Source organism: Psammomys obesus, unplaced genomic scaffold (genome assembly GCF_907164565.1).
Source record: "Psammomys obesus unplaced genomic scaffold, mPsaObe1.curated_primary_1811, whole genome shotgun sequence".
NCBI lineage: Eukaryota > Metazoa > Chordata > Mammalia > Rodentia > Muridae > Psammomys > Psammomys obesus.
This window is the reverse complement of record NW_026593931.1, coordinates 121,235-149,005: the sequence shown is the minus strand read 5'-3', so window position 1 is coordinate 149,005 and position 27,771 is coordinate 121,235. Positions and strand designations below refer to the sequence as shown.

Below are 27,771 nucleotides of genomic sequence, written 5' to 3'. Positions count from 1 at the left end.
TGAGAACTACTAGAACTGCATTGCTGACTGAGGTTTTGGAGGGAGTGGGGTGAGCGCAGCTGGTGGGTGCGTGCAGGGCGGGGCAGGGGTGGGGTTGGGGGGTGGCCGTGGGGCTGGGGCCCTAGCTCCAGCACTCTGTCCGGGCCCCTTGAAAGGCTTTACGTCCTTCCTTACTCCTTTCCACTTCCTTTATGACATGCCTAATTTAAGCACTCATCTATCCGCGTGTTGCTGTATTCTTGCCCCGGCGCCTCGTGTAGGGCAGGTGTAGCTCAGTGTGTTAAGAGGCTGGATTCCGGGGCGGCATTCCTTCTTTATAAAGGGGTTGAGACCTGGTTGGCTCCAACTGCAAGCAACCCTGGGCTCCACCCTCAGCCCTGCATGGCTGTGGGTTGGAACACTGGCTGGGCCTCCGCAAACTGGAAAACTCGTTTCTGTTTGAAGGATGCCCAGGACACAATCAGGAGCTCTGACGGGTGGAATAGAGGCCTTGTTTTCATGCAGCTTGCATTCTGGGAGAATTGACAATAAAAGCCGTTTCAGTGGCAACCGCTTGACCTCCGTAAAGAAAACGAAGGGCCAATGCATGCATGGGTGTGGCAAGCTCTCTCAGGGTGACATCTGAGCCAGGATTTAGAAGGGAGAAGCTCCCACCTCCACTCCTCCAGCCTCGTCGAGGCTAGAGGCTGGCTACACAGAGGCCCCAGACAGACCAAAGCTGGTGTGTTCAAGAACAGACAGATACAGCTATCCCAGGAGGGGGACCGTGGAACCCACCAAACCTGCATACAGGGCATAAGCAGTGTCGGGCCTCGTAGTGGAAAAGCAAGCTGCTGTCAGCCACTTGGGGTCAAGGAGGGCTGTGGGTTTGGGGGAACCACTCACTCAAGTACTGTGTCACTCCCCAGGCGAGACTCCTTCAGCTAAGGCCAAGCTTTGCACACCGGTTGGTCCTCAGCCACGATGCCCAGGGCACAGTTCTCTAAGTTCCCTGTGAAAATGGTCCATGACAGTAAGTAATAAGCAAGGTGGGGTGGGGGGTCCAGAGGTCAAAAGGAACCCTGGAGCCCAGGACGGGTAGGTGTGAACTCACTCAGGGGTTTAAGTAGTTCTATGTCAACACCGTGTTTGAGTTTCTCACGGCTGCTGTGGGAACGCCAGGGGCTGCACGCCTTAAACAGTAGAAAGTGCAGGGCTGGTGCCCTCTGATGTTTGTAGACTCTGACCCAGGCCTTTCTGCCTTCTGACGGGCACCTGGCATCTTGACTGCCTTTGACTTTAAGGGCACCACCCATTTTAGCCTTTACACTTCCATAAAGTGTGTGTGTGTGTGCATGTGCATGCCTGTGCCTTCTGTCCCTTTTATCAGCACAGTGGACTTGGGCTTATGCCAGAATGCTCCCAGTTTCACACACCACACCTCCAAGGACCTTATCTGCAAACAAGGCCACGTTTAGAGGTGCTGTGGGGATGTGGGCTTCAGAGCATGGGCTTAGAAGGACACGTTGCAGACAGAAGCAGGTCAGGAGAGATGCCGCCACAACTGCAGACCTCTCTACTTTTTTCTGCTGTGGCTGCTAGGCTGAGCCTGGAGTAGGCAGGTTGGCTGGTCAGTGCCCACACTGGGTGGCATCTAGGGAGGCTCGGAGGTGGACAGTGCCATCATAACTGCACTGTCTACCTCCCTTCAACTTTTAAACGCCAACCTAATGTGTTTTTAGGGAAAGTCCTCCATGGTTCAAACTTCGAAAGTGTATTTCCACTCCCTCACACACACCTATTTGAAACCTACCCCCAGTTTCTCCCCAGACACTGTGGTGATGACCAGAGACTCTTCCAAGCAAGCTCTGTGCACATGCAGAAATGTGTGTCTACAGCTTGTCGTTTCTCCCACACAATAGAAAAGCCCTTCTGCACCCTGCTTTTCCCATGAGTCCACACATGGAATATTCCTGGGAGTGGTGGTACACTCCTTTAATCCCAGCAATGGCGCAACTCAGGCAAGAGAATTGTGAGTTTGAGGCCAGCCTGGGCTACGTAATGAGACTCCGTTGAGGATTGTGAGTTCAAGGCCAGCCTGGGCTACATAATGAGACTTTGTTGCAAAAGGCTATATTAAAAAAAAAAAAAAAATGGAGACATTTTGTGCTTTTGAGCAGTTTTGAAATCCCACAGTGTGAAAAGAATATGCTTTGTCACCAGCTGCCGACAATGGAGACTTTCTGTATTTCCAGAAATGAACTATTATACATACTTGCTCCCACAAGGATGCTTAGAGCTCCACTCTCATATTCACTATTTCACTTCTCTCTCGTGCCTGAGAGTAAATTTAAAAATAAAGGCTGAAATAGATGATGTCACCTCTTAACACAGAAGAGTACAGAGGCTTGAGAAACTTGAGGGTCTATGAGTGTGTGGGAAGGCCAGGCCAGCCAGACAGACCTGGGGTTAGCAAGCCTAGGTCAGATAGCTGTGAGGCCAGAGGAAGCCCAGAGCTGGCCACAACTTCCTGTTGGGGCAGAGGCTGAGGGGCCAACCTACCAGCCCAAAGGATCTCAGCAGCCAGCCTCAGTGTAGTTCTCATTCAGGGATACAGGACTGAGGATGTCTAGCCCAGAACCTGACCCTCATATGGGGTTTTTGACTAAGTGCCCAAATTAACTTTGAGGCAAGGCAGGTTGTGGTGCAGGCCCATCTTTCTGTGAAGAGCCTCATTCATGGACACCAGATAGGTGTCAGGTGGGCAGGCCTTCGTAGTGGGCGGGGCTGGGGAATCTTACTGAGGAACCTTTCTGAGGGCTCAGTGCATCTTGGGATTTGCAACCTGGCTGTCTCAGTTAGGGGGTTTACTGCTGTGATAAGCACCATGACCAAAAGCAAGTTGGGGAGGAGAGGGTTTATTCTTCTCACACTTTCGTATAACAGCCTGAGGAAAGTCATGGCAGGAATTCAAGCAAGGCAGGAACTTGGAGGCAGGGGCTGATGCGGAGGCCATGGAGGGATGCTGCTTACTGGTTTGCTCCTCATGGCTTGCTCAGCCTTTCTTATGGACCACCAGCCCAGGGTGGCATCACCCACAATGTGCTGGGCCCTCCCAGATCAGGAACTAATTGAGAAAATGTTATACAGGCTTTAAGCCAGATCTCATGGAGGCATTTTCTCAGTTGAGGCTCCCTAGCTTGTGTCAAAGTGACATAAAACTAGCCAGCTCACTAACCATCCAAAGTCGGCCCTCTAGCCAGTAGGCGAAGCTGGTTATCCACATATGTAGCCCATAATACATTCCTGTCCACATATGCTGTGCACACTGGGCAACTGTGAGGGCACAGCTACTTTACTCATGTACTAAGTACCTGCTGGTGTTGGGAGCGTGCTGGTCAACACGCAGAAAGTGCTTCCGAGTTTTGGAGAGGCAGCAGGAAGCAGCCCCCCTCTTGGGGTACTTTATTCCTGCTCCACCAGCTTTAATCTGCTCCTTAGATAGGACAGGCAGCCCACCTCCCAGCGGCTGGGCACTGTTGGCCCTTGGCACAATGGTGTTTTTAAAAATCAAATATAATATCATTTCCCTCCCTTTCCTTCCTCCAGTTCTCCCCAAGTGCCCTCCATTCCCTCTCAAAACTGTGCCCTCTTTTTCCTTTATTATTGTTATCCCCCCCCCCACAGTGTTATTTGTACATGATTTCAGGGCTGACCACATGATATCGGATAACCAATTAGGGGCCTCATCCCTGGGAAGACTCTCTCTGCAGTTCTCTGCATTCCTTAGTTGCCTGTAGTTTTTGTCCAGGGTTGAGGCCTCATGAGATTTCCAGCCCTGCCACTTCCTTAGCATGTTGTCATTGTTCTTGTTTAGGCAACCACATTACTGAGGTACCGTGAGTGAAGCTTCCCTGTCGTTTCTAGGACACACAATCTCACGCTACCTTTCTCGATACTCCAGCTCTTAAAAGCTTTCTGCCCCTCTTCCTTGATGTTCCCTCAGCCTTATAAGTGCAGGAATTGTGTGATGGATGCATTTAGAGCTAGACTCCATGTTCTCTGCTTTTGGACTGGTGGTGATTTTCTGTAATGGTCTCTGTTGCAAAGAGAAATGACTTTGATGAGAGCGAAATGTATGCTTATACTTACACTTTGTAATTACCCTGGTTTAGTAAAATGTTAGTAATAGGTTCTATCAAAGATCCATGACCTCACTAGCTGTCTTTGTTAGGATTACTATTGCTGTGATGAAACACCATGACCAGAGCAGCTTGGGGAGGAAAGGTTTTTTGTTTTTTTTTGTTTTTTTTCTCAGTTTCATATAGCAGTTCATCATCAAAAGTACTGAGGACAGGAACTCATGAAGGGCAGGAATCTGGAGAGGCAGGAAAGGCAGGAACTGATGCAGAAGCCATGGGAGGGTACAGATTTTCGGCTATTTCTCCATGGCATGCTCAGCCTGCTCTTTTATAGAACCCAGGACCACAAGCCAAGGGACGGCACCATCCACAATGGGCTGGGCCCTCCCTTTAATTGATTAATTAAGAAAATGCCTTAAGGTTGGCTCTTATAGAGGCATTTTCTCCATTAAGGCTTTCTTCTCTCTGATGATTCTAGCTTGTGTCAAGTTGACATAAAACTAGTTGATACTAGCCCTGGCTAGATTATGGTTTCCTTCCTGTTGGAGGTTTGTTAGTTACTGCCAAGATGTGTGCCACTACTGCAACACTAGGGTTTATTGTGCCGTGCCGGTGGTCATGGTGGGTCATAAGCATCACAGCTGGGGAGGACTATTGGCTGCTTCCCTTCCTTGGCAGCTTGCCCAGCACATTTCTGGGCTATGAAATCTAGCTCTTATGGAGGAGATGCAGCTTGGATCGTCCTGAGTCCTGTGTGCAAAGTGTGTAGTGTCTTTAATAAGAAGAACTTAGCGTCAACCTCCGGGAGTCACCAAGGATGATAGCAATGGCTTATGGTTTGGATTCCCTTGACTCAAAAGGAGTTTCTCATGTCTTGTATTTGGGGGTTTTGTTAGATCGTTTATGGCTCTGTTGGGGAGCATTGTCCATCCAAGTGAGATAAACTTCAGTGTGTGTGTGTGTGTGTGTGTGTGTGTGTGTGTGTGTGTGTAATATGTATGTATATATACCTATATGAATGATATAATTTTAGGGAAATAAATAATATGATCCTTTATGAATTGTTCACACATCTTTGGTATTATTTTACTTTCCTCCCACCCTCTCATTCTGTATTGAGTGGATTTTTTAAAACAAATCACATGTAGTGTGTGTGGTGTGTGTGTGTGAATCATGGTTCTCACACACCGTGATTCATACCATGGTGTGAGAGGGTCAGAAAACAGCTTGTGGGCATTAGTTCTCTCCTTCCACCATGTGGATTCTGGGGATCAAACTCAGGTCATCAGGCCTCCTGTCAAGTGTCTAACCCAGCCATCTCATCAGCCCTTTGGGATGCTCTTGCCCCATTGTCCCCCTGTGGCACCTCCCTCCTTTGAGCCCTTCAGGAGTCTGGTCACCTATTCACTTTTTGAGTGATGCCTCCCTGAACATCCCATTTTAAACTCTGGTCCCTAGCCAGATGTGTACATCTTCCAGTGCATAGCTTGGTGGAGAGGGTGGCTGGTAGCACGGCAGCCCCAGAAGGGATGGCTTACATTCCTGATGGAGCTTCATGTGTCAGGGAGGCCAAAATGACCATATGTTCTAGAAACCTGGGCCAGGGTAATTGCTGCTAGGACATCAGATGGCTGAAGGGCTGCAGCAGAGGGTCACTGTTTCAGTCCCACTGGTTCTTGCTCTGTACCCTCCTTGGGACAGTTAGACATTGTTGTGACAGAAAACTTTGATAGGATATTAAAAGACAGTGTTTAGGAAAAAACCCTAAAACTTAGTGTGACGAGCTGTAAAGACCCAGTCCCCAAGTGAGCAAGGGACTCAAATGCCAGCTGCCACTAAAACCGCTACAATGGGGATGGTATAGTCAGACCCCAGTGAGACGCCATTCCACACACATTAGGCTATTACCAATAAATGACAAACAGAAGATGGTGTTGCCAAGGAGGATGAGGATGGGAAGCGGAGACACTTTACTCCCTGGGAGCGGTGAAGATGCAGCCACCAAGGAAGCCGTCTGGCAGCTTGTCAGAAGAGTTCACAACAGAACTGACAACTCAAAGAATTTCTAGCCCAGGACTCATCACAAGGAGGACAAGCGAATGAAATAGGGCATGGGGTGGAGGCAAAGACAGGGAGGGAGGTCAGGGCTCTGGTGTGTGACCCCAAAACCCTCACACCGTGTGCTTCAACGTCTCTGTCTAGTCTGGGTGTTGGAGGGCTGCTATGTCAGCACATATTCCTGCTGGGAGCTGAGGGCCAAAGAAGAGGCCAGATTTTGTTGTTTTTCTAGGGTGTGGCAGTACGCCCTATGCATGCACACTCATGCCTCCCCCTCCCCCTCACTCCCACTGTAGATACCCTCACACCCCTGGGATCAAACAAAAGAAGAAGTGAATGCCAAGGATCTGGCTGTTATCTAGTAGTATCTTGTTACTAATTTTTTTTTTCACAGGGCTTGCCAAAGGCCATTGGGAAACACAGATATTTACATTATGATTCATGAGTGCGGCAAAGTTACAGTTGTAAAGAGGCAACAAAAATGATTTTATGGTTGGGGCTAACCACAACATGAAACTGTATGAAAGGGCCGAAGCATTGGGAAGGCTAAGAACTGTGATGGAACATGGGTGAGGGGTTCCAGGAGGGTGGGTGATTTCCCCAAAGGCCACATTAGAAAGTCTTTACTCAGCAGAAATGATGGCTCTCCTTTAGGCACATAGATGGAGGCTCCTCTCCCAAGACCTGAGACTACAAATCATCAGCGCAGAATTGTATAAAAATGGTTGGGAGGGCTGGCTGGAGACTCTGGTGAGGGTCCTATGACCTTTCCCCTCCCCCTTTTAATATCCAACAAGCCCAGCAGGACTCCCAAAAATGGTAGGCTAAGCCGCGTCAGCTCCCTGAAGATCTGGTGGCAGCCTGGTCCCTCTGTGGAGCATCTTTGTGAACTTCTCAGTGCTCTCTGAATGGCAAAATGTCTCTGACTGCGTAAGTCTCTTGGCCATGCTGGGGAGAGGGCACCCCAGGAAAAGCGGTTACACTTGGGCCAGGCAGTGTTCCCCAGCTGATGACTTTAGGAAGCTCCTGATTGTTTGCTGTTTGCACTGCGGGCGGGGGGGGGGGGGGGATGCAGGCAAGGCATACAGCATGAAGACTGGAGAGGGAGGGGCTTCCGGTGTTGCAGCCCAAGCTTTTAGCGTTTGGTGGTTCCTAGGAACTTTTCTTGTTGCCTGGCTGCAGTTTCTGCAGTTTCTCTTCCCTCCTATTGTCTTGGGGGTCCCTGTCGGCTCTGCCCACCCCACCCCATCCCACTCCTAGCCCCTTTTATCCACAGCAGCTTTCTGCCTCTGATTCACCAAGCCCAGAACCAGAGCACATCCTTGTACCTAAAGCCAAAAAGGGCATGTGGAGGGGCGTTTTTCACCGTTCTTTGCTGCCCTGTGGCAGTTCCTCTTGTACGGGAACAATGGCGTTGGTTTGCGCCAATCACAGCTTCCTCTTGGCCACCAGAGGGCGCTCTTGCGGCTGAGCCCTCAGGAGGTTGAGCAGAGAGGTAGGCGGTGGAGGCCTCAGTTGCTGGCAGGTCCTCAAAGGGCCTGAGTAGGCTCACAGCAGAGGTCCGTGTGGCAGTGACAGTGCAAGGGATCTGGGCTGGATGTGCTAAACTCGGTGATCCAGAGAACCCATTGCAAAGTCGGGAAATGTCGGAAAAAACAAAACAAAACAAAAAAACCCAAAACAAAATACAAACAAAATACAAACCAAAAAACCTCTCAGGGTCCAGTAAGAGCCTGGTTCAGCTAGGTGTGAGCGAGTCCCAGGAATGATCCATGGACTAATAGACTTTAAATTGCAGTGAAAGACACATCAAATAGATCTTCTTAACCAGTTGAATACAAGTGCAGCAGCACAGCTGACCCCACCATCCAGCTCTACCCTTCATTGTCCAAAACGAGTTGCCTCCCCAGTTCCAAGTACCGACATGAAACTCCTGTTATGGAAGAGGACATGTTCACTGAGTCAGGTGTAAGTGACTCTGATCTTGGCACACGAATTCCGGTGACCTGGAGTGACCCATTGTGCTGGCTAGTTTTATGTGAACTTGATGCAAACTAGTGTCACCTGAAAGAAGACAGTGCAAAGGAAATGATGAGGAGGGGCGTGTGGTTTGTGGGCAGGTGAGGAAGTCTGCTGTGGGTTTCAGCTGTCTTACACGGTCCTTCAACCTTAAGCTGGTGGGTGCTAAAATGTTCCTTAGAAACAAAGCTTCCACACAGGGGCTGTTCATCTCAAGGACTGATGACAGCTCCGGAGCAATGCTGGCTCCTGGCCTGCATTCATCCCATCCACCATGGAGACTGGCTGCATTTATGCCAGCTTTTTTTCTTTTTTTCACTTAGCATCAGGTCCTCAAAAATCAGCTATGTTTCAGCATGTGGTCAAAGAATTTTAGTGAAAAAGTAAGAGGTGTGTGCATGCATAAAATATATTTTGCTTTTTTAAAGTATTTACTTATTTCTATCATTTTTACTTATATATAAATATGTTAGTCACATGTGTTCAGGTGTCTGTAGAGGCCAGAAGGGGGTTTCCCTTGGAGCTATAAGGGTTTTTCTTATAGGGGAATCACTCTTAATTTTCAAGCTATCTCTACAGCCCTTAAAAATATTTTTCTTGGGGGCTGGAGAGATGGTTCAGAGGGTAAGAGCACTGGTTGCTTTTCCAGAGGTCCTGAGTCCAATTCCCGGCAACCACATGATGGCTCACAACCATCTACAATGAGATTTGGTACCCTCTTCTGGCTTGCACACATACATTCAGGTAGAATACTGTATACATAATAAATAAATAAATCTTTAAAAATATATTTTTCTTTTCCTGAGACAGGGTTTTTCTGTGTAGCTTTGGTTGTCCTGGACTCATTTTGTAGACCATGCTGGCCTCAAACTCACCCACCTGCCTCTGCTTCCCTGAGTGCTGGGATTAAAGGCATGCACCACCACACCCGATCCTTAAAAATGTTTTTATTAATTTTTATTATTTTTTTTTGAAAATTTGTGAGAATGCATTTTGATCATATTCACCCAACTCCTTCTTTTAACTTTTCCCTGATCTACCCTGCCCCCCTTCTCCTTAAATTCATATACTCTTTAAAAGTTTTTTAAAGATTTATTTATGTGTATGGGTGTTTTGGCTGCTTGTCTGTACACATGTGTGCCTGGTGCCCGCAGAGGCCAGAAGCCTCTGTCAGATCCCTTGGGAATGGAATTACATAGGAATTACCACCAAGTGGGTGCTGAGAACTGAACCAGGGTCTTCTGCAACAGTTGCTGGCGCTAACTGCTAAGCCAGCTCTCCATTGGAAGGACTGGAGTCAGCACAGGATATACCAAGACCAAGTTCTCAGCACAAGGAGATTTTCTTGCCCCAGATGGACAAAGGGCAGGGAATAAGAGACAAAGAGGGGAGACAAAAGATGAGGGAGAGGGGGAAGGGAACAAGGGAGAGGGGAAAGGGATATTTGCCTCAGAGGTACAAAGGACTCTGTCTGGATAAAGAGGAGACAGATGTACCCCCCAGCAGATGGCAATTTATAAAGGGAAAGGGAGACCCCATGTTAGGATGAATCAGTTAATTTTGATTAAGCAGGTTTGATCAGTATAGTATTTTGATGGCTAGACTTTGGTGGCCAGCCTCAGGAGGAGGAAGTGGCAAATAAGGAAGAGACCTTGGTGGCTAGCTTCAGGAATATAATCTAATGGTTTAGCAAGGGAGAGGGCATGGGGGAGGGCAAGCACCGCCAGTGCCATGTTTGTCATGCTTGGGCCTGTTAGAGCCCTTCATCCACCCACCATGTCTTGTTTTAAACTAGAGATATAGGAGAAATATCTGGATAAACTAGAGATACCTCACTTGGGAGGCTGAGGCAAGAGGATAATGGGTCTGGGATAATGGGAGATCCCTGGATAATGGGAGATGCTCTCTCAAAGGAAAACAAAACAAAAACAAAAACAAACCTTTGTTGGGCAGGGAGAAGGGGTGAGGATGGTTCTCACACAACAAAAATCGAAAACAAACGCATGCCCTTGACTATGTGTGCCTTTCTTTTTCAATTAAGAATCAAGATTTGAAATACATTTTTGACTTGGTTTTGGTTCTGATCTATTTTTTGATGTCACTGTGTTTCTGTTTAGTGTTTAATATCTTGTGATTATTTTTATGACAGAACTAAATTTTACTACCAGGAAAGTTTTCTGTAGACTCTAGAACACAGGATAATTTGGTAGGAGGGAGCTCCGGGGACCTCAGGGTGCCTGACTCCCCGGCTGTCCCGCCCTTTGCCAGAGACAGGTCATTGCTGTAGCTCCCCCTTTTGTGTCTCACCAGCAGGCAATCTGGAGTTCCCAAACAGCAGCGAATCTTCCTTCGTTGAAGACAAAAAGAAGCATCCAAAGAAAACCAAAGGTAGTTTCCTGAACAGGGTAGGTGGAGGCAAAGCCTGGCCCCCTTTCCTAGGGTGCTTCAGGCTGGCCTCTGGGGTATGGGGTGGAGGGGAGGGTTTCTCTTCCTGTTGGACAGAACTCCACAGCAACAGGAGGGTTGCTAGTGGGGGTAATGAGTAGTGGGAAGAGTCAGGTCTGAGCTCCAAAACTACGAGAAGGCATCTGGGTGACCAGGTTCTAAGTTTCTGTCCCTTCAGAATTTGCAAATACAAGACTGTCTTGTGGTCATGGAAGGGCTGATGCACTCAACCATGTCTGACTCAAGGCAGGAAGAAAAGGAGGGCGGTGTGTGTGTGTGGGGGGAGAGTGAGGATAGAGAGACTGCCAGCCCTAGTTTGTTCCTATGATAAAATATCCCACAAAAAGCCATTTAGGGGAGAAAGGACTTATTTTAGCTCACAGTTCCAGGTCATAGTCAATCATATCAGGGAAGCCAAGGTGGCAGGAACTTAAAACAACCAGCCAAGAGCAGAGAGAAATGAAGGCATGCATGCAAACCTGGTGCTCGGCTCATCTACAGTCCAGGTCCAAAGCCCAAGGAATGGTGCTCCCCATGGTGGGCTGATGTCTTCCCACATCAATCAACACAATCAAGACAATCCCCCACAAACAGTCCCATGGGCCAACCTGGTGTAGACAGTACTATCCTGGGTGATTCTAGATTGTGTCAAGCTGACTAACCATCACACCACCCTCCATTACCTCAGCCTCACAAGGAAAGGGCCATACAGAAGCCCCATCTAACAGGTCTGGCTTACATTCAATTGACCAAAACTCCATGTGGCCATAAGTATGGACACAGAGGGTTTTAAAATCAGACATATGGCTACCCTTTCTCTCTCCCAGAGCTCTCTCACAGGGTTTACCTTACCAGTATTTCATGAACTTTCCAGAGCTGTGCTAGATTTTCATACTTATTCCTAAGATTTCTGAATTGCTGAATGGGAAACCAGAGGATAGGTGTGCCTCTCACCCCTCTGACTTCCTGGTCCCAGAGCTCACAGAAAAGCCCTCTGGTATCCACACTAGGATCTGAATCAATGTAGGTGTGAAAGGCATGTCCTGGGGTTCACAAAGCAGACCAGCATGAGCCCTGACTTGTGGCCTGTCTCTGGCTTCCTGGATGGATTTCTGCCTGTCTCCCAGGGGCCTCCAGGAGTTGGCCTGGCCTGCATCCCACTTGCCCTACCCATGGGAAACCTACTCGATTCCATCACGTTTGGGCATCAGGCTCTGGTTTCCCTTCTCTGTGAAAGGAGCCTTGCTGGGATTTTTACACCAGGACAGAAGCAGATGGGTGACACGGATGCCGGGCAGGAACCCAGCTCCCGTAGATTAAACCATAGAGGGAAATTTATGGAGCTTTAGGACCCAGGAGAAGACTTTAGCTATGGCTGCGTGGAAGAGCAATCACTGATGCTGAGTGTTCCATGCTGCGTAGAAAAGCACAGAGACTCTTGAAACACAGCCTGTTTCTTCCTTTTTCAGGGCGTGTGACCATCTCTGACCCCTCAAGTAACCCTTTCCACATATCAGGGGATGTGGACTTCTTCTTGCTCAGAGAGCAGGAGTGCAATAAAGCTATGGAAGTAAGTATCTGGGCAGCCCCTCCCCTCTGAGTAGCTTCCTCCTGTCTCAGCTCACTCTCACTCCAGAACAGTCATTCCCCACAGAATCGAGTGGAACCCTTCCTGGCTCTCACATGTCTAACCTGTCCCATCTTTTCTCTCCAGGCCTTAGCCAGGTGGCTTCCTCAGCTGCCATGGCAATCTCTTGTACCTTTCTCATTCTGCCCTGTGAGAACTGCCATTCCTTCCCAGCATTCTTCTTATCCTTCAAGTCCTGTCTCAAACCTCATAGGTCTTCTCCTCTGGGCCTCTCCCCTACTTGGAATCCTACAGGGCTGATACACAAAACACCCCCACCCCTGTCTTACCTGCACCCCAGCTTGCTGCCTCTTGTTTTGCCTGTGTGACTAGGAGCCTGTGTAGCCCTGGGTCCTACAGCCCCAGCACAGACCAGCAGAATAAGCCCAGACAAGGCACTCCACCTGCTGCACCCCCTCCTTTCTCCTGGCTTGACCTGGCAGACCATGTTCCCTGGTTCAGGCTCAGCATCTGCTGTTCTCAGGGTGGCATAGTTCCATGCCAGAATCAATGGGACACCGGGTGAAAGACATCTTTCAGCCTCTGTATTAGAAACTGAACCATGCCCAGCTCTGGAATGAGAGGCTGTTAGCTTGGGCTCTGAAAGGAGGGCGTCAGATGATGTGATGCACTTGTTCAGCTACTGAGAAGAGAAGGAAAACGCACAGGCAGGCCTCTCTCTGGCCTTCAGCTCAGACCTTCCTCTTCTTGGGATGAAGAATTGGGTATTTCTTCTATTTCCAAGCCTGGCTGTACCTTGGGGTACTGACTTCTGGAGAATGTTCATGTGCAATTGCATGCTGCCCTTTCTCTTTACAGATGCCCAACCTACACCCTTTCTACCCAGAAGCTCTTCCTTACCCAGAGTCCCCATTGCATATATTCCCCACCCAATGGGTCTCTAGTTTAGACCATCTTTACCTAGTGGTTCACCTAATATTGTGCCCAGCAGACCCTCAGCTACACCCCACACAATGCAGTGGCTCAGTGCCCTCTACATCTCAGGTCCATTTTACCATCCTGCAGAGGAGCCAACTGGGAGTTTCAGGCTGGATTTGTTGAGATTCTTCAGGGTTATCAAATACTGGTTTGTGGCAGCTGGTGGGTCCCAGCAGAAAACATGCTGAGAATCTTTCTGAATGAGAAGACTTCACTGAAAAGCCAACAATGCTACATGGCAGCACTGGATGGATCACAATGATACCCTGTGGATACCACAGAGGTGCAGGCCAGTGGAGACAGCAGCCACCAGTGACCTTTCAGCTAGGTGACAGGATATCCTGCAAGAGGGAACTGCCAGTCTTTTGGAATCAGGTTTAAGTTCCCTGAACTTTCTGTCAGTTTTAGCAAATCAAATGCTTGGCCTCAGTTAAAGGGGACTTTGGGTGAAGGGACAGATCAACATTTAGCCATGTTGGTACTGTTTGTTATCTGGATGCACACTGAGCTAGTACCTGTGTTTGGTATGGCTGCCGCCCCGCCCGGGACACCAATCCTCAGGTGGTCATTGTCCTATTCAACCCCAGAGACATGCTGTGCACAAGAGTCTATGGCCTAAGAGCACCAACAACAGAGTGCTCAGCATAGCTGTGTGTGTGTACGTATGTGTGTCCATTCTATGTGTGGGCCCCATTAGCCTCTGGCACTGGGCAAAGGACACGGAAACATATATCTTGTAAGGAGCCCTGGTCCTATTGACTGCCTGTCACTCCTACAGGAGCGCCAACAGAAGAAGATTATGAGAGTGCACCAGAAGATGACCTACTCATCAAAGGTGTCTGCCAAGCAGACTAGCCTGCTCCGGGAGCTACAGCTAGAAGAGGAGATGGAGGACGTTGCTGAGATCCAGCAGCTCAACAACTTCCGCAACAACACTGTCTGGAAGCTGGCCATGACCCTCGGAGGTATAGCATCCCTTACCTTGGACAGGAGCAGGTTTGAGGGATGGTTAAAAAAGGCCCTCTATATATCTGATACTGCATACCTTGAAGTGCTCTGTCCTAATGGGTCACAGGTCCAGGGCATGCCGATCACATGAGGACAGTGTGGTGCAAGGGGGTAGAGGCTAGCTTAGCTCAGGGAGGCTTGGGTTCCACCCATCCATCCAACAATCAGCCAGTCACAGTCAAAGGTCAGCTTAATATAGTGAGGAGGCTGTATCTGGAACTTGCCATTCAGATCTTGGTCATGCCGTAGCATTTGCTAGGTCATGACCCGCACTGGAATCCCCTAACTGTGCCAACTTCATGACTTGTGGGGTCTGTGTTAAGACTTTGAGCATTGAACAGAATCTGTGAGCTGCATGTTTAGTGCTCAGCAGGAAGCCCTGAGTTATGAGCTTGCATTCATGGTATATGGGGGACCACAGAGGCACTATGATTATGAAACAGAACCCCTAACCTCTACTTTGACATCAAGCCCTGAGCTCAATGAAGTTTGTGGGAGCCTTTGCCTTCCACTCCTCAGGTTGAGAAAGACAAGTGGGATGATGACAGGCAGGGGAAGAAAAAATCATCAGAACACCATAAAATTCCTCACTGTCCTGACCTTGACTTTTATGGGGAACTATTATCCTTGAAGGGCAAGAGACTCCCAAATGACCTGTGGAGGCTGACAGGGTCTCTGGACTGCAGGACAGAATTCCTGCTTCAAGCATACCAGGCCCTTCTCTCAGAAAGAGGACCCCAGAGACCAGAAAGCCACACAGTTCTGGGTCCTCTAATGTCAGGATCATATACAGGAACTCATGCAATACACAGGAGGTGTGGCCTTGACCCAATAGTGGGCTCTACAAATGGATGCTGTCCAGATGTCCACCTCACTTGGCTGAAATAATGATGGACTTAGCTACCACTCAGCCTGGGCTGGGAGTATAGATACCTCATATAGAGCACATTACACTCCATTTATCTCTGGTGTCTAAAGGGCCTGGCCAGTGTTATTGTCTAGTTGGGTGAGGGTTGCCCAGAGCCTTCTTCCAAGTTGGGAGGATGCTACAGTAAGAGAGGCCCAAGTCAGACAGATACCAATCATATTAGAGCCTAGCAGTCACCTCTCAGCATCCCAGGGGACAATTTCCTGGGGCCACCTTGGAGTCAGAACCCACAGTGATGCTAAAGCTGTGTTTCTGCTCCCCTGTGTTTTCTAAGTCATCCATAGAGCTGTACCTGATGGGTTCAATATACATTCTATGTAAACAATTGTTTGTAGTGACAGGGATTTCTGTTCACCCGTTAGGGTAAATATGATTCTTTTCCATATTTTTCTGATCTGTTGGTTGAAACCAAGGACACAGACCCACAGATGTGGAGGGTTGGCTACATGTTGGGGGAGACTTTCCTCCATTTTTTTTTTTCAGTCCTTCCACCATCACTATAATTCCTTGGGTGGGCAGCAGGACCCCAGCCTCCTCTGTGGACCATCTTAGGTACTAAGATCCAGTTTGGGCTCCAGCCTTTCTCCTCTCCTCTCCTCCTGGGTCTAGCTGCAGAAAAGAATATAGAGACTGAAACACTGAATGCCTACTTGAAGCGGAAGCGAACAATGTTTCTCCTTCAGGTAGGAATGGCTATATCCAGGCTACGTCCTATAGCTTGGCTCTGGCCCAGCCAGGTACCCTCATGCCTGCTCTGCTGGCCCACAGTATTCCCTGGAAATGAAGCGTAATGAAATCCAACGGCTAGAAATGCTGGCGATCCGGGAGGAGAACAGGCTGAAGAGGGCTGAGAAGGCCCTGGAGAAGGACGCAGCCTTGTTTGATGAGTTCCTCAGGGAGAATGACCGCAACTCAGTGCAGGCCATGAGACTGTGAGCCTTCAGGCCCTGGCGGCCTTGCCTATGCAAAACCATAGCCCAGGCCAGGTCCAGTCCAGTCTTAGCTGGATTTGAAACCATGAGCCCTAGTCAGGTCCTGATCTCAACCTATGGTCATGACCCCTGGATATCCTCCACCCTCTAGCTCCCCATCTGGCCTGTGCCCAAGACCAAGGCTTCTTTCATTTCTGACTGGTCTTTAATGATCCATGATTGGCCTCCTGGTTCCCCCACCCTCAGGGCCGAGAAAGAGTCCAAGGACAAGATGGAGAAGATCGTTGAGATCCGGAACATCACAACTCAGATTATGAACATCAAAAGGTAGAGTACAGGGGGCACCTTTACTGGTCACTTTACTAGACCTAAGGGCCATTTAGGACCACAAATGCCTTTCAGGAACTCAAACCCTGTGGGAGGCTGTGGCCTGTCTGATGGATGGTGATGAAGCTGACACTCAGTGACTCTCCTGAGGCCATCCCCCAGGACTCAGGAGCATTGTGGCTCAGGCTGAATGCAACAGGCAGGGTCCCCATGGATGAGGACCCTGTAGTCCATAGAAGGGTTGCAACTCTGGAAGTTCCACTGTTCTGGTCCCTGTAGGGCAAGCTCCCTCCCTAGTCCAGCTAGGGCCTGGTGGTGGACACTGTCTAACTTCCTGCATCCTTTCCTGGGCCTAGCGAAATCTCTAAATTTGAAGACACTTTGAGACATTACAAGATCTACAAGGACTTCCTGTACAAGCTGTCACCCCAGGAGTGGTTGGATGGGAAGAAGCGCCTGACTCTCAAAAAGTCCAAGGAACCTATAGAGTGCACCAAGGAGAGCAGTATAGTCACCTTACCAGGAGAAAAAGGTGGGGCAAAGAGAAGAGTGTCCCCTAAGGGTGGCCCAATAGTGATGCAGAGAGCCTGCACCTAGCTGAAGGGACCCTGTATGTATGGGGGCCCCATCTGGTCCTTTCTTTCATGGCTGGCTCCACACAGGAAAGTGCCCACTTTGAACCAGGAGCTCAGCTCGAGCCTTCCCATATGGAAATGGGCTTTCCAGTCATATCAAAGCCTCTCCTCCCAAACATTTCCTTCTCTGTCTTCCTCCTGGGCCTGAATCGCCATGTAGAGCCTGGGTCCAGCAGTGGTCATATGGAGTTCTCTTTTGCTTTCTGTAGGGCCTAACATCAGAAGCAAGACAGCCTTGCCATGGAAAGGTATGGCTCCCCCAGCCTAGAGGCTGTCCCACCTCATGTCAGGAGTACACACAAACCTCCTGCTTTCCCCAGATGTTCAGAATGTGAAGACCTCAAAGCCTGCATGGACCTCGAATACCTCAACCAGCACTCAGAGCCTTCCAAAGGTCGGTCAGCGTAGTCAGGCCAGCCTGTTCAGCAAGGTGGACTCCAAACTGTGAGTGGTCTTCAGAGACTGGGGGAAGCAAAGGCCACTAAAGGAGACAGCCAGGCCGGCCGGCAGGGACACAAGAGAGGGGCAAGGAATTTCATATGGCTTTGGGGAGAAAGGGTGAGGAAAGGGAAGCCGGCTGAGGGTTACTCCACAGAGCTGCTTCAGGTATCTGGTTCTGGCCCTGGAGATGACTGAGGTAGTCATCCCCAGTGTGACAGCACAGTAAAGGGGAGTGGATGGAGTTGGAGGGGTTGGTCCTAACTGAAAGACATGCCAGGGGCAGCATTTTTCTGTCTGTAGGCTATACTAGGCCCCAGATGTCAGAACCCCAGAATATTGGAAAAAACTACAGGGTTGCCTGCAGGCCCAAGTGGTATCTATGTTTTAGGGACATTTTGCTGACGACAAAATGTCTTGTCTGATGGCGCTTGGTGGTCAAAAGTCTTATCTGTTGGCACTGGGTAGTCTGGTTTCTACATCTTTTTACTGGCTAGTTGGCTCCCCCTCCAGTCCTTTGTTAGCTCTTTACATACCCTGGTAGTGTCCCGACATTCCATTTTCAGTATTGGCTCTTGAGAAGAATTAATTTTAAGAAGGTCACATTACTTATCTTTTCACTTACTGTGGGTGTATCTCATACCCTTCTTAAGAAATCTCTGCCAGCTTTGACCTGTGTTTGTGCTGCAAGCTTTGGTGTATTGGTGTGGATGAGGGCACCTGAGCATGAGAAATGGGCTTCCACTGTGCCAGTCCTAATCTCTACCAATCTTTCCCATGTCCCATCTTCTGTCTCTGCCTGCTCTAGGACTACCTGCCCCTCCCCCTTTCCTGATGCCTTCCCTGTACAGTGTACCTTCAGCTGTTCAACTCCCTAATTTGTTTTTGGGGTTGTGGGAAACTCCCCTGCTTGTAAGCACCTCTTTTTGTGAATGGTGGTCTTGTCATAGAGACAGACTAGCCACCATCAGAGACACAGATGTGTGTTGACTGGATGGGATACAGGCTCTAAGAGGTCAGAGTGCAATGCCAGCTACCCACCAAGGTTACTTCAGTCCTGACTTCTGTGTTGGGAGAGCTGAGGATATAGGTCCTGATTACACTAGCCTGGCTTTAAACCCTAGTCCCTCTCCCTATCAGCAAGGATAGTGCTTCCACCTTCAGCCTTTCACCTGGTAAGTTTATAGTACCCAGTATACAGTCTATAAACTAGGCACACAAGCCAAACATCTACTGATCACAAATCATAAGGGAATTTATTTTAAAGATCTTCTCTGGTACAAATACACTTTAACCATTGAGAGAAAAGTCAAATTTGCATATGTTGTGGGTGTGCTTGTTTATGATTATACAAGTGATCAACTGAATAGTTGATACTGCCTGATGCAGAGCATCTTCAGTGTTTTTCAGTTGATCGTTTTTTGATTTTAGAATCATCAATGATGAGAACACCATTTTGTATTAACATAATATGTCAGAGACATGCTTAGGGACAACTCAAAGATATAATTTGAGGAATCATTCTGAGGAATGATGCTGAGGTGGTGTATGCTGTAACAGCATGCACATGACCTGTGTGTTCAGAACCAAGCCTGCAGTGAATTTACAATGTAACATGTATGAGCACTGTCAGAAACACCCTGGATTGTTGGACTTTTAATTTCTGGTCATTGCATCTTAGAAGATCTTTCCTGTTGCCCACATTTTCATATTTCTCACATTTAGCTACACAGCCCCATGGAGGGTTGGAACCCACAGTTTAGGAAGCTGGGGACTAGGTGGCTAGGGCTGCTGAACACAACTGGATGGTAACATCTACACAAGGTAACATCTGAGAAGGCCATATCCCTTTGGAGGGTGGATTCAAGGCACTGGGGCTTTAGCAGTCTTCCTGGAATACCTTGAGCAGGTGGCTGAGCTGAGCTACCTCCAAATTCATCCTCTGTAACACAGGCCCCAGAAAGTGCAGTGGTGAGGCATAGGCAACTTTCTCTGCTCCCACAGTTCTGTGCACCTGTGTTTCCCCATTTCTACCGATTCCTGAGCATCTGGAAGGAAGCTGACCTAACCTGTCCCCAGCTAACACAGCCGTGCCTCCTGGAAAGAGACCAGCTGGAGTGTGTATGGGCCACTGGGAAGGGTTGAGAAGCATGTGGAGGTGGGCTCTACACGCTGCTGAGACCATGTAGCCTCTATGCCCCTCTGTGTATCAGGACAGGCTTTGCCCTAAAGTGGTACTGCTTGGATAGGCTGTAATGCTCAATGGCTGTGAATTGGGCAGATCTTCAGACCCAATCCAGGTGGTCTCAAAGGGGTCACTCAGAAAATGAATGGTAAGAAGGTAGGTAGATGGGAAGTGAGGGTAGGTACACAAGGCTCTGAACCTAGAGAGAACAAGGGCTGACAGATCAGGGCAGAGTAACCTAGTAGATCAAGGGAAGTCAGTCTTATTCTGTTGAGACTGCTCACTGAATTGAGTGTCCCTTGGCTATGGGACCCTGATGGGGGATGGTACTACATCTGGGGTAATGGAGGGATGGGGAACATGCTCCATCCCTGTCTTTGGTCCTTTGATCCCCTTGGCACTTGTGTCCTAGACTGGTCCAGGAGCTCTGATCCCACTGTCTGTCCTTAGGTCAAGCACAATGGCACCGTCACAAGACGACACAGACAGCGATGGGGAGGTCTGTGCTGGGCTCTCTCCCCTCTTGCCCCACTCTATCAAGCATCCTGCACTGTCCTATTGGGACCCATCCTGTACAGCACCCTTTGCCTACCTCTCACAGGAGCTGGCACTGTACTTCACTGAACCCCAGCAGCTCTTGAACGTCTTCATGAAGTTAGAGGAACAGAACCTGTCGTTGATTCAGAACACGCAGGAGATGGAGGAGACCTTGGATGACCTGAAGCGCACACTGAAAAACACCCAGATCCGCATGTAGGTCTCCCTGTTGCTCCCTTGCCACTCCTACCCCCATTGCACTATTAGCTGTCCCCTTCCTTGTATAGGGTCTGGGTGGATACCAGGACCTTGGAGCCACTGCAGTCAGAATGCAGCATTGAGGACCTCCCATTCAGCCCTTCTGCCACTTTCAGGCCCTGGGAAGCCAGCTCTGCCATGTGGAAGGCCACTACATCCCAGGGCCCTGAGGCATGCATGGCTTAGAAGGGGTTGGAAGCTGGTCTACAAGATACTTAGGCCATGGGGAAGGATTAGCGGTCCTCACACAACACCCCTAGCCCCCAGGCTGTGAGGAAGAGAAGACCTGCCTTGCTGGGGACCTGCAGCATTTGGGTGGGCACCAGCAGCAAAGTGGGAGGACACAAGGCTGCCTGACAGTCTGGAGCCAAACTGGGAAGGGCAGGACCCGGGAGGACAGGTCTATCTGGCACAGCAAGGGACCAGGGATCTAGAAAGATCCTGGGAAAACCCAAGGCCCTAGGTGTAGTTCGCTAGGCAGCAGAGGATGCAGGAGCTGGGCCCATTCCCACTTGAAGTCCACTGGATACTACAGACCCATTATCCTTGCTGCAGGGTGTGCCTACCAGCCATCTCATCCTCATCTCCTCTGCTGGTCCATTCCAGAGCCCAAGGGAGCTGTATAGGAAAGGTTGAGCTGGAGTACTGGGGGTAGTGGGTGTTAAGGGTTCATCCACCAAGCTCCTAAACTGAACAACTTTTCTGGGTCGGCCCAAGGCCTGCCCACTAGAGCTTATACTGGATGGCAGCAGACAGCAGATAGACCCACACACTGACTGGTAGGAAGTGCACATGCTAGGAAGAAGACAAAATGGGTGATGTAAGGGGCAGGTGACAGCTGGTGAGAGGGGCAGGCAGGGCTTCTAGGAGAAAGCAGTGTGTGGCTCAGAACTCTGCTTGGAAACAGGAAGGAGCCAGTCATCCAGGGGCCTGGGAAAGACAGCTCAAACAACAGTAGCAGCCAGGGCTTAGGCCCTGACCCAGCTAAAACTTCAACCTCCAGACAGGGAGCCACATTCCTTACTGGTTCAATATGGCTGCCTCCAGAATGAAGTGAAACTTGCAGCTGCTAGGCAAAACTGCTTTCTAGAACCTCGGCAAGGGCTGGAGCCACAACAGGCTCTGGAGAAAGGCCAGGGTCCTCTTAGAGTCCCAGAGGACCTGCTCTCCCTCAATGGCCCAGCTCCCAGCACAAAGATGATAGGCAGGAGCAATCCCCACCACCATTTCTAGAAAACACAAAAACAAAACCTGAAAACAGCTGGTGAGAAAGAGAAAACAACAACAAAAATTTGAATGGATAAGTTAGCAAAAGATCCTTAGATCCAACTGGGATAACATAAATTCTACAGAAAATTTAAATGTTTAAGGGAATAGCTCAAGTCAGTAAAGTGCTTCCCTTGCAAGAAGGAGGACTTGGTGTTTGATTCCCAGAACTATACATATTATACACATACAATATATTATATATAGTCTGGAAAGAAAAAAAATATGTAAACATAAACACACACACACACACACACGGTGGTATGTATTTATGTATTTACAACTATGGTTTTGGGAAAGAAGAGACGGGTATCCCTGGGACTCGCTGGCCAGCAAACCTAGCTCATTGGGAAGCCCCAGGCAGTGAGAGACCCTGTCTCAAAAAACACACATGCAGCATATATTCATACATTTAAGAGAGAAATGATGACACTCCTCAGCCATCCTCAAAATACAGAAGAGGAGGGAACACTCCTAGCCTCACAGTAAGACCAGCATGGCCCTAAGACTGAACCAGACACAGACAGCCCAGGAAGGAGAAGCCCAGAAAGGGTATCTCATACTGCAGATACAAAGGCCTCAAGTGGAATCTAAACTGTGTAAAGACAGCATGGGCCACAAAATCAGAATAGGGGGAAATTTCAATTTGGTAAACATCACAAGATCTTACAAGCTAATTCTGTTAGTTAAGGGCAAGAGACCTAGTGCCTTTTCCACTGACATCTGGAGCAAAGGGTGGGTATCTCTTCCTTCTACACTGCCCTAGAGTTCCACCCCTGGTGAGCAGAGCCTCAACTCTTCTAGGCCCGTGACCTCAGGTCAAGGACAGTGCTCTGCTCACTAGGTCATGCCTGCTGGGAACGCTGGGTGCTGAAGGAACTGTCTGACCCTGCAGGGACAGGGAGGTCGAACTGCTGAAGCAGTGGATCAATGCTATCATGGTATCAATCTCCAAGGAAGAGGAGACAGCAGCAGAGCTGGAGCTCAAAGCCCGTGTCTTCCACTTCGGGGAATATATGGGAGACCAGCAGGTAGGACAGGGGTGTCTCGGGGCAGAGGCCAGGCCCTGTACCAGACCTTGTCCACTTCCTAGGCTCTGGGTGCTTGGTGTGTCATGTGCCCTGGGGGTCTTATCTATTCTCATCTGTCTGCAATGCCTCCTAGACTCTTGGCAACAGGGATAAGGTCCTAGCCAGAAGCAGCACACACAGAAATGAATTTACTCACTCAGGTTTTGGTTCTTTTCAGTACTGTCCAGTGCCTTGTGTAACAGTCACAGACCAGAGGCCTGGCTCCTGCCTGGCCAAGAGTTGTCAGACACTGGCTGTGGCCTTTTTGCCTGCTGCTCTTCATTAATATTTACTCAGCACCCACATAGCAGTTGTCACCTACTCTCTGAATGTCAGAACAGGCTCAGAGAAGGATGAGTGGGCCTCACAGAATGCGGTCCTGTGGAGATCTGGGGTCAGTGCATGGCTCACTGAAACAGGAGACCGGGCCTCAGTGGGTTTGCTAAGGAAGCTAGGGGAGGGGCTGGGCCATGAGATGAGTCAGAGGCCTGACCATAGAACCAAGGCCACTCTGGCTAAGAAAAGCAGGTACCGTTGCTCACTGCACTCTCTGAGCCCACACCGTGGCTGTTCCATTCTAGCTGGTAAGCCATGAAAGCTGGTTAGGGAGGCCGTCATATGAGGGTTATCAGAGGCCTTGCAGCCCTGCCACACTGATGACTGTCCCCAGGACAGGGTGCTGAAGAGCCTGAACCACAAGGTGCTGGACGTGTACCGGAACTGTGTGGGCATGCAGCAGGAGGCCAGCCTGGGCACAGTGCAGATGCTCGCTGTGGTGGAGCACCAGCTGAACGAGCTGCTGGAAAATTTGGAGCGAGTATCCCCCGCCAAGATCGAGCAGGCTGAGAAGGCCAAAGAGATGGAGAGGCGCGTAAGGTCAGTCACTCTATCCAACCTTCTGTGGCTGCAGCCTTGGCTTGGGTGCAGGGAGCGCTAATCAGTGTCCACCCTCAGTCTCCTGACCACAGAGACAGGCTCAGGACCCTGTGACATAAGGCTGAGGACTAGGCAGAAGCCATTAAGTCTCTGCCTGGTCATCCACTTGTGTGTGGGGCCCTAGGACACAATGATCTGCCAAGTCTGTTTTTCCCAATCTTAGCGCCATCTCCTCTGGGGCCTTAGCACCTGTTCTAGGACTAATGTCCTAGCTGGGTGCCAGGGTATATGTCTGTGGGTAAAGGAACTAAAGACATAGATGTGACTCCAGGGAAACATGCTTTCTTGGGAGTGTGGTCTGAACCTTAGGTCACCCTCACGGCCAGCATGGTATCTACACATCCTGCCTGCCTTCTTCCCAAGACTTGCCCAGGACTGATGGGAAGGGCAGAGAGGCCATTTTTTTACATGTGGGAGGACATGGGCTGACCTGACCTGGATCCTGTAAACTACCTCTTGTCCCTAGGCTTCGTGAAGAGAAGCTCAAGGTGCAGAGGCAGTTGCAGGAGGAACGTCTGCAGCGGGCTCGAGCCAGGGCTCAGGCTGAAATAAAAAAGAAGGTGAGGGGTTGTGCCAGCGCCACTATGGTGTACCACTCAGGCTCTCCAGCCCGAGCTCTAAGGCAAATCACTGCTTGGTGTGCCAAGCAGGAGTGGAGCAGTGTCCAAAGTCAGGCACTTCTAGTGCCTCTGCCCTAGGGCTGTCCTTACTAGGACCAGTTTCCCAGATGTGCTTGTTCACAACAGCCCTGTCAGGTGCAGATGCTCAGCTCACAGAACTCACACCAATACCCACACTCTCTCAGGGTCCTATTGCTCTATCTCCAACCCCACCCCGAAACACCTTGGCCAAACAAACTGCCTGTTGCTAGGCCCGTGTCTTCTGAATCTCATGCACTCACCCCACAGAAAATAGACTGTGGCAGCCTTATGCCTTCTAGATGTGACAGCAAAAAGGCTGGTCTTGAAAGCAGACCTGGGGCCAAGCACGGCCTCTGAGAAACAGGAGCTGGTGGGTGTCTATAAAGCATGGCTGCCCTTGCCATTGCTTCAGAAGGATGAACACTGTTGATAATAAGATACTACTAAACATCCCATGGCTTAGTCCAGAAAGAACACGGACATGCAATTCCCTTCAGAAGGTACAGGTCATTAGGAGAAAGGCTTCTAGGCCATGATTAGGACTCAGATGGTAGGGAGGGCATTAGAAACATACAACATACAGACCTTTGTACAACATACAAAGGTCTAAACATAACAGGGCCCTTGTGGGGAGGGGAGGAGCTTCATTAAGAGAAGGGGTTGGGGGCAGAGAGGAAGAGAGAGAACATGTGCTGCCATTAGCGGGATGGCAGGGCTGAGGAGCCTCTTTAGAGAACAGCCTTCAGAGAATCTCCCCAAGCAAATCCAAGAACAAAAGAAAATAGCCAACTAAGTTTTGAGGGGCTGGCAATAAGTTTCACATCACATGATTTAGTTCAACATAGTATTTGTGACAAAAGCATGGAGGAACTAAGTACTGGTGAGGACCACCAGTCAAGGGCTGTTGACGGATAAACTCTGTCCAAGAGAGAGCTGAAGGTTATGGGATTGGGCCTTTTAAGAGTGACTACTGACTTTAAAGGCTGACCTTTGTTCTATCACACTGTAGGATCCCCTGTGGAAGCCCTGAGTTAGAAAATGCTTTAGTTCTTATCCCTTAGAAAGCATGCTCTATAAAGCTGGCATGGTGACTGCTGGGCTGGTCTACACTCCAGGTCCCTTTAGTAAGCCTCAAGTGGCTAGTTTGCATAATCAGTTTGCTGGCCTCTTTCTGCATCTTAGAGCAGGGGCCATGGCAGCATAGCATCTACATAGCCATCATAGGCTCATCATGTCTATTTCTCCTGCAGAGAGGCAGGAGATTGGTGTGCCGCTCCCATCCACCAATCATCAGAATAAAGGAGAAGCAAGAGAACACGCTGATGGATAAGGACAAGGAGGAGCTGCTCTACTTCTTCACTTAGCAGCAGAGCCTGCAGAGGGCTCTGGAAGAGGTCAGCAGTAAGTGCAGGCAGGGACTGTGAGCCTGAGGGGTCCCTAACTCTATACCTCATGCTTTCCTTTAGCCTCCTTACTCACAGGAAATAAACTAATTTCTCTTGGGAGTCTGAATGGCCTATTGAAGGAAGCTTCTTGGAACCCCTCTTTTGTCATTTCACCCAAAGCATGTGTTTGAGAGACACAACACTATGCTGGTTTTCATCAGAAACAGCTGCTGGAGAGAAGTCCAAAACCTATCCTGAGGAGGGCAGGGTGACACTGGCCCTTGGAGACAAAAGATCCTGTGGCCAGCTGGGTAGAAGGGGAAAGAATTTTAACACCATGCATAGTACCTTGAATGAAACCAGAGCAAAATCTTTGGACATGACATACAAACACTTTTATTCATTTGCACTAAGAATTGGGCCCATGGCAGCAGGAAGCTCCAGTGCTCACTTGCACACACACCCTGGAGGCTCTGAGAGAAAGCAGCTTCTCTGTGGGTGGGCTCTTGAGGCAGGTGACAATGGTACCAGGCTGCCTATGGAGTGAGGAGGGCCCTGATGACAGGTGGGCAAGTTCAACCCCTAAACTTTGGCCTAGGATGCAGGAGAAACCATGGAAAGGAGCCTTCTCAAGTGGGATTTATAATCCCCTTGTAGGAAGCAGCACCCAGGTAGACGGCACTACAGAGCCATCCAGGGAGGACTCATGCCCATCTCAGGGCCCTTCCCAAATCCAAGAAACCAAGCAACTCAGACGGGACAGAACCAAACAGTATGTGAATAAGCACATACTCCAAAATGCCCAAGAAAAATGCATTTCTGAGCGACCCTGTATCCAGTCTTAACAAATAAATAGGTGCAAGGCAGCCCAACAGTCTTATCTAGGAAGACTGAATCAGTCTGTGAAAACATACAAGGCCCACATAATATCAACCTCAACCACAAAACAAGCCTATCATTCCAGCCCTACACATAACATACAGCATTCTGAAGCTCACTCTAGAGACTGCTGACAAGTTACTGTTTACCATGACTCCCCAAACGAGAATTTAGAAAGATGACTTTAAAAGTCTGAAATCTTCATTCCCAAACTGTGAGCCAAACTATCGGTCTAGGAAGAGGGCTACTTGCAGGTCACTGGTAGGCAGTAGGCCAGCTAATCACTGTTCAGACTAGCTGCCTGTCTGCTTTGCAAGAGCTCAGCCTGAATTTGGCTTCACCATGGCATACAGCATAGTAAAACCAACACACCCACCAACACCATCCCAGTAGGTGAGAAGCAGTCTGTCATACAAACTCTCAGAAAAAAACAAATTTCTAGATGTGTCAGGCAAAATGCTAACACTACGATTGAAGGCCCTGTCCAGACTTAATACAAAGGTGCACCAGAGCAGGAAGCCATGCTCTACCCACTTCCTGCAGCGATCTTTTAATGTAACAAGTGAACCCAGCCTATCTCACCAAGGGCAACCTATGGAGGCAGTTTCAGAGTACAGCCCAAACTGGCTCAATGGAACAGAATAAAAGCACTTTCAATTTGTGTACCGCAAAGTCTCAAAGAATCAGTATGGACTGCTGAGCAGAAGTCAAGTGAGGTTGCCCTGCCCACCCCAGTCATCTGAGGTCTTGATGATAGTCTGGACCACGGTCTGTGTTTGCTCAGGCTGCTGTCACTGGAGGTCCCGTAGGTTGATAGTGCTTCCTGGTAGCTGTGCAGTTTCCAGGCCAACAGAACCTCCAGGTGCTGGAAGCACTTCCTATAAAACCAAGCAGGAAAGTGAGGAGGGGTGGGTCAGGAAGACAAGGGGAAGGCACAGCAGAGACCTGGCCCATACCTTATGTCCCTTCAAAGAGCAATGTGCTAGGTATGGTGGCACACACTTTTGATTCCAGCATGAGGAAGGCAAAGACAGATCTCTGAGTTCCAGGCAAGCCAGCCAGGACAACATAGACGGATCCCGTTTTAAAACACACACACACACACACACACACACACACACACACACACACACACAC

At 49.3% G+C, this 27,771-nt stretch overlaps 2 protein-coding genes across 3 annotated transcripts in view; one reads left to right on the top strand and one right to left on the bottom strand.

Moving 5' to 3' along the window:
- Cfap100 (cilia and flagella associated protein 100) lies at positions 1-25,868 on the top strand. 2 transcript variants are annotated; one of them, XM_055617488.1, is made up of 17 exons: positions 1-49; positions 909-1,012; positions 10,509-10,586; positions 12,113-12,213; positions 13,988-14,174; positions 15,755-15,828; positions 15,914-16,077; positions 16,324-16,404; positions 16,761-16,936; positions 17,249-17,287; positions 17,360-17,483; positions 20,113-20,161; positions 20,264-20,415; positions 22,619-22,754; positions 23,464-23,669; positions 24,196-24,289; positions 25,621-25,868. In XM_055617488.1, the coding sequence occupies exons 2-17, from the start codon at positions 964-966 to the stop codon at positions 25,732-25,734; spliced, it is 1,824 nt and encodes a 607-aa protein (XP_055473463.1). In that variant the 5' UTR covers positions 1-49; positions 909-963; the 3' UTR covers positions 25,735-25,868. The 2 variants fall into 2 exon arrangements, with proteins under 2 accessions (XP_055473463.1, XP_055473462.1); XM_055617487.1 differs by having other exon boundaries at positions 20,113-20,415.
- Positions 25,869-26,135: 267 nt separating this feature from the next.
- Positions 26,136-27,771, bottom strand: part of Zxdc (ZXD family zinc finger C) — a 34,427-nt gene continuing 32,791 nt past the window's right edge. Inside the window, exon 10 of the mRNA XM_055617504.1 lies at positions 26,136-27,512. Within this exon, the coding sequence (XP_055473479.1) occupies positions 27,426-27,512 (87 nt within the window). The 3' untranslated portion in view covers positions 26,136-27,425. The remainder of the gene's footprint in view (positions 27,513-27,771) is intronic.

Bases quoted from the DNA above. Each gene is read 5' to 3' on its own strand.
- Cfap100 (XM_055617487.1), top strand. From the start codon at position 964: ATGCCCAGGGCACAGTTCTCTAAGTTCCCTGTGAAAATGGTCCATGAC. The intron at 10,587-12,112 runs GTAGTTTCCTGA...TTCCTTTTTCAG, and splicing joins GCATCCAAAGAAAACCAAAG to GGCGTGTGACCATCTCTGAC. The intron at 17,484-20,112 runs GTGAGTGGTCTT...GTCTGTCCTTAG, and splicing joins AGCAAGGTGGACTCCAAACT to GTCAAGCACAATGGCACCGT.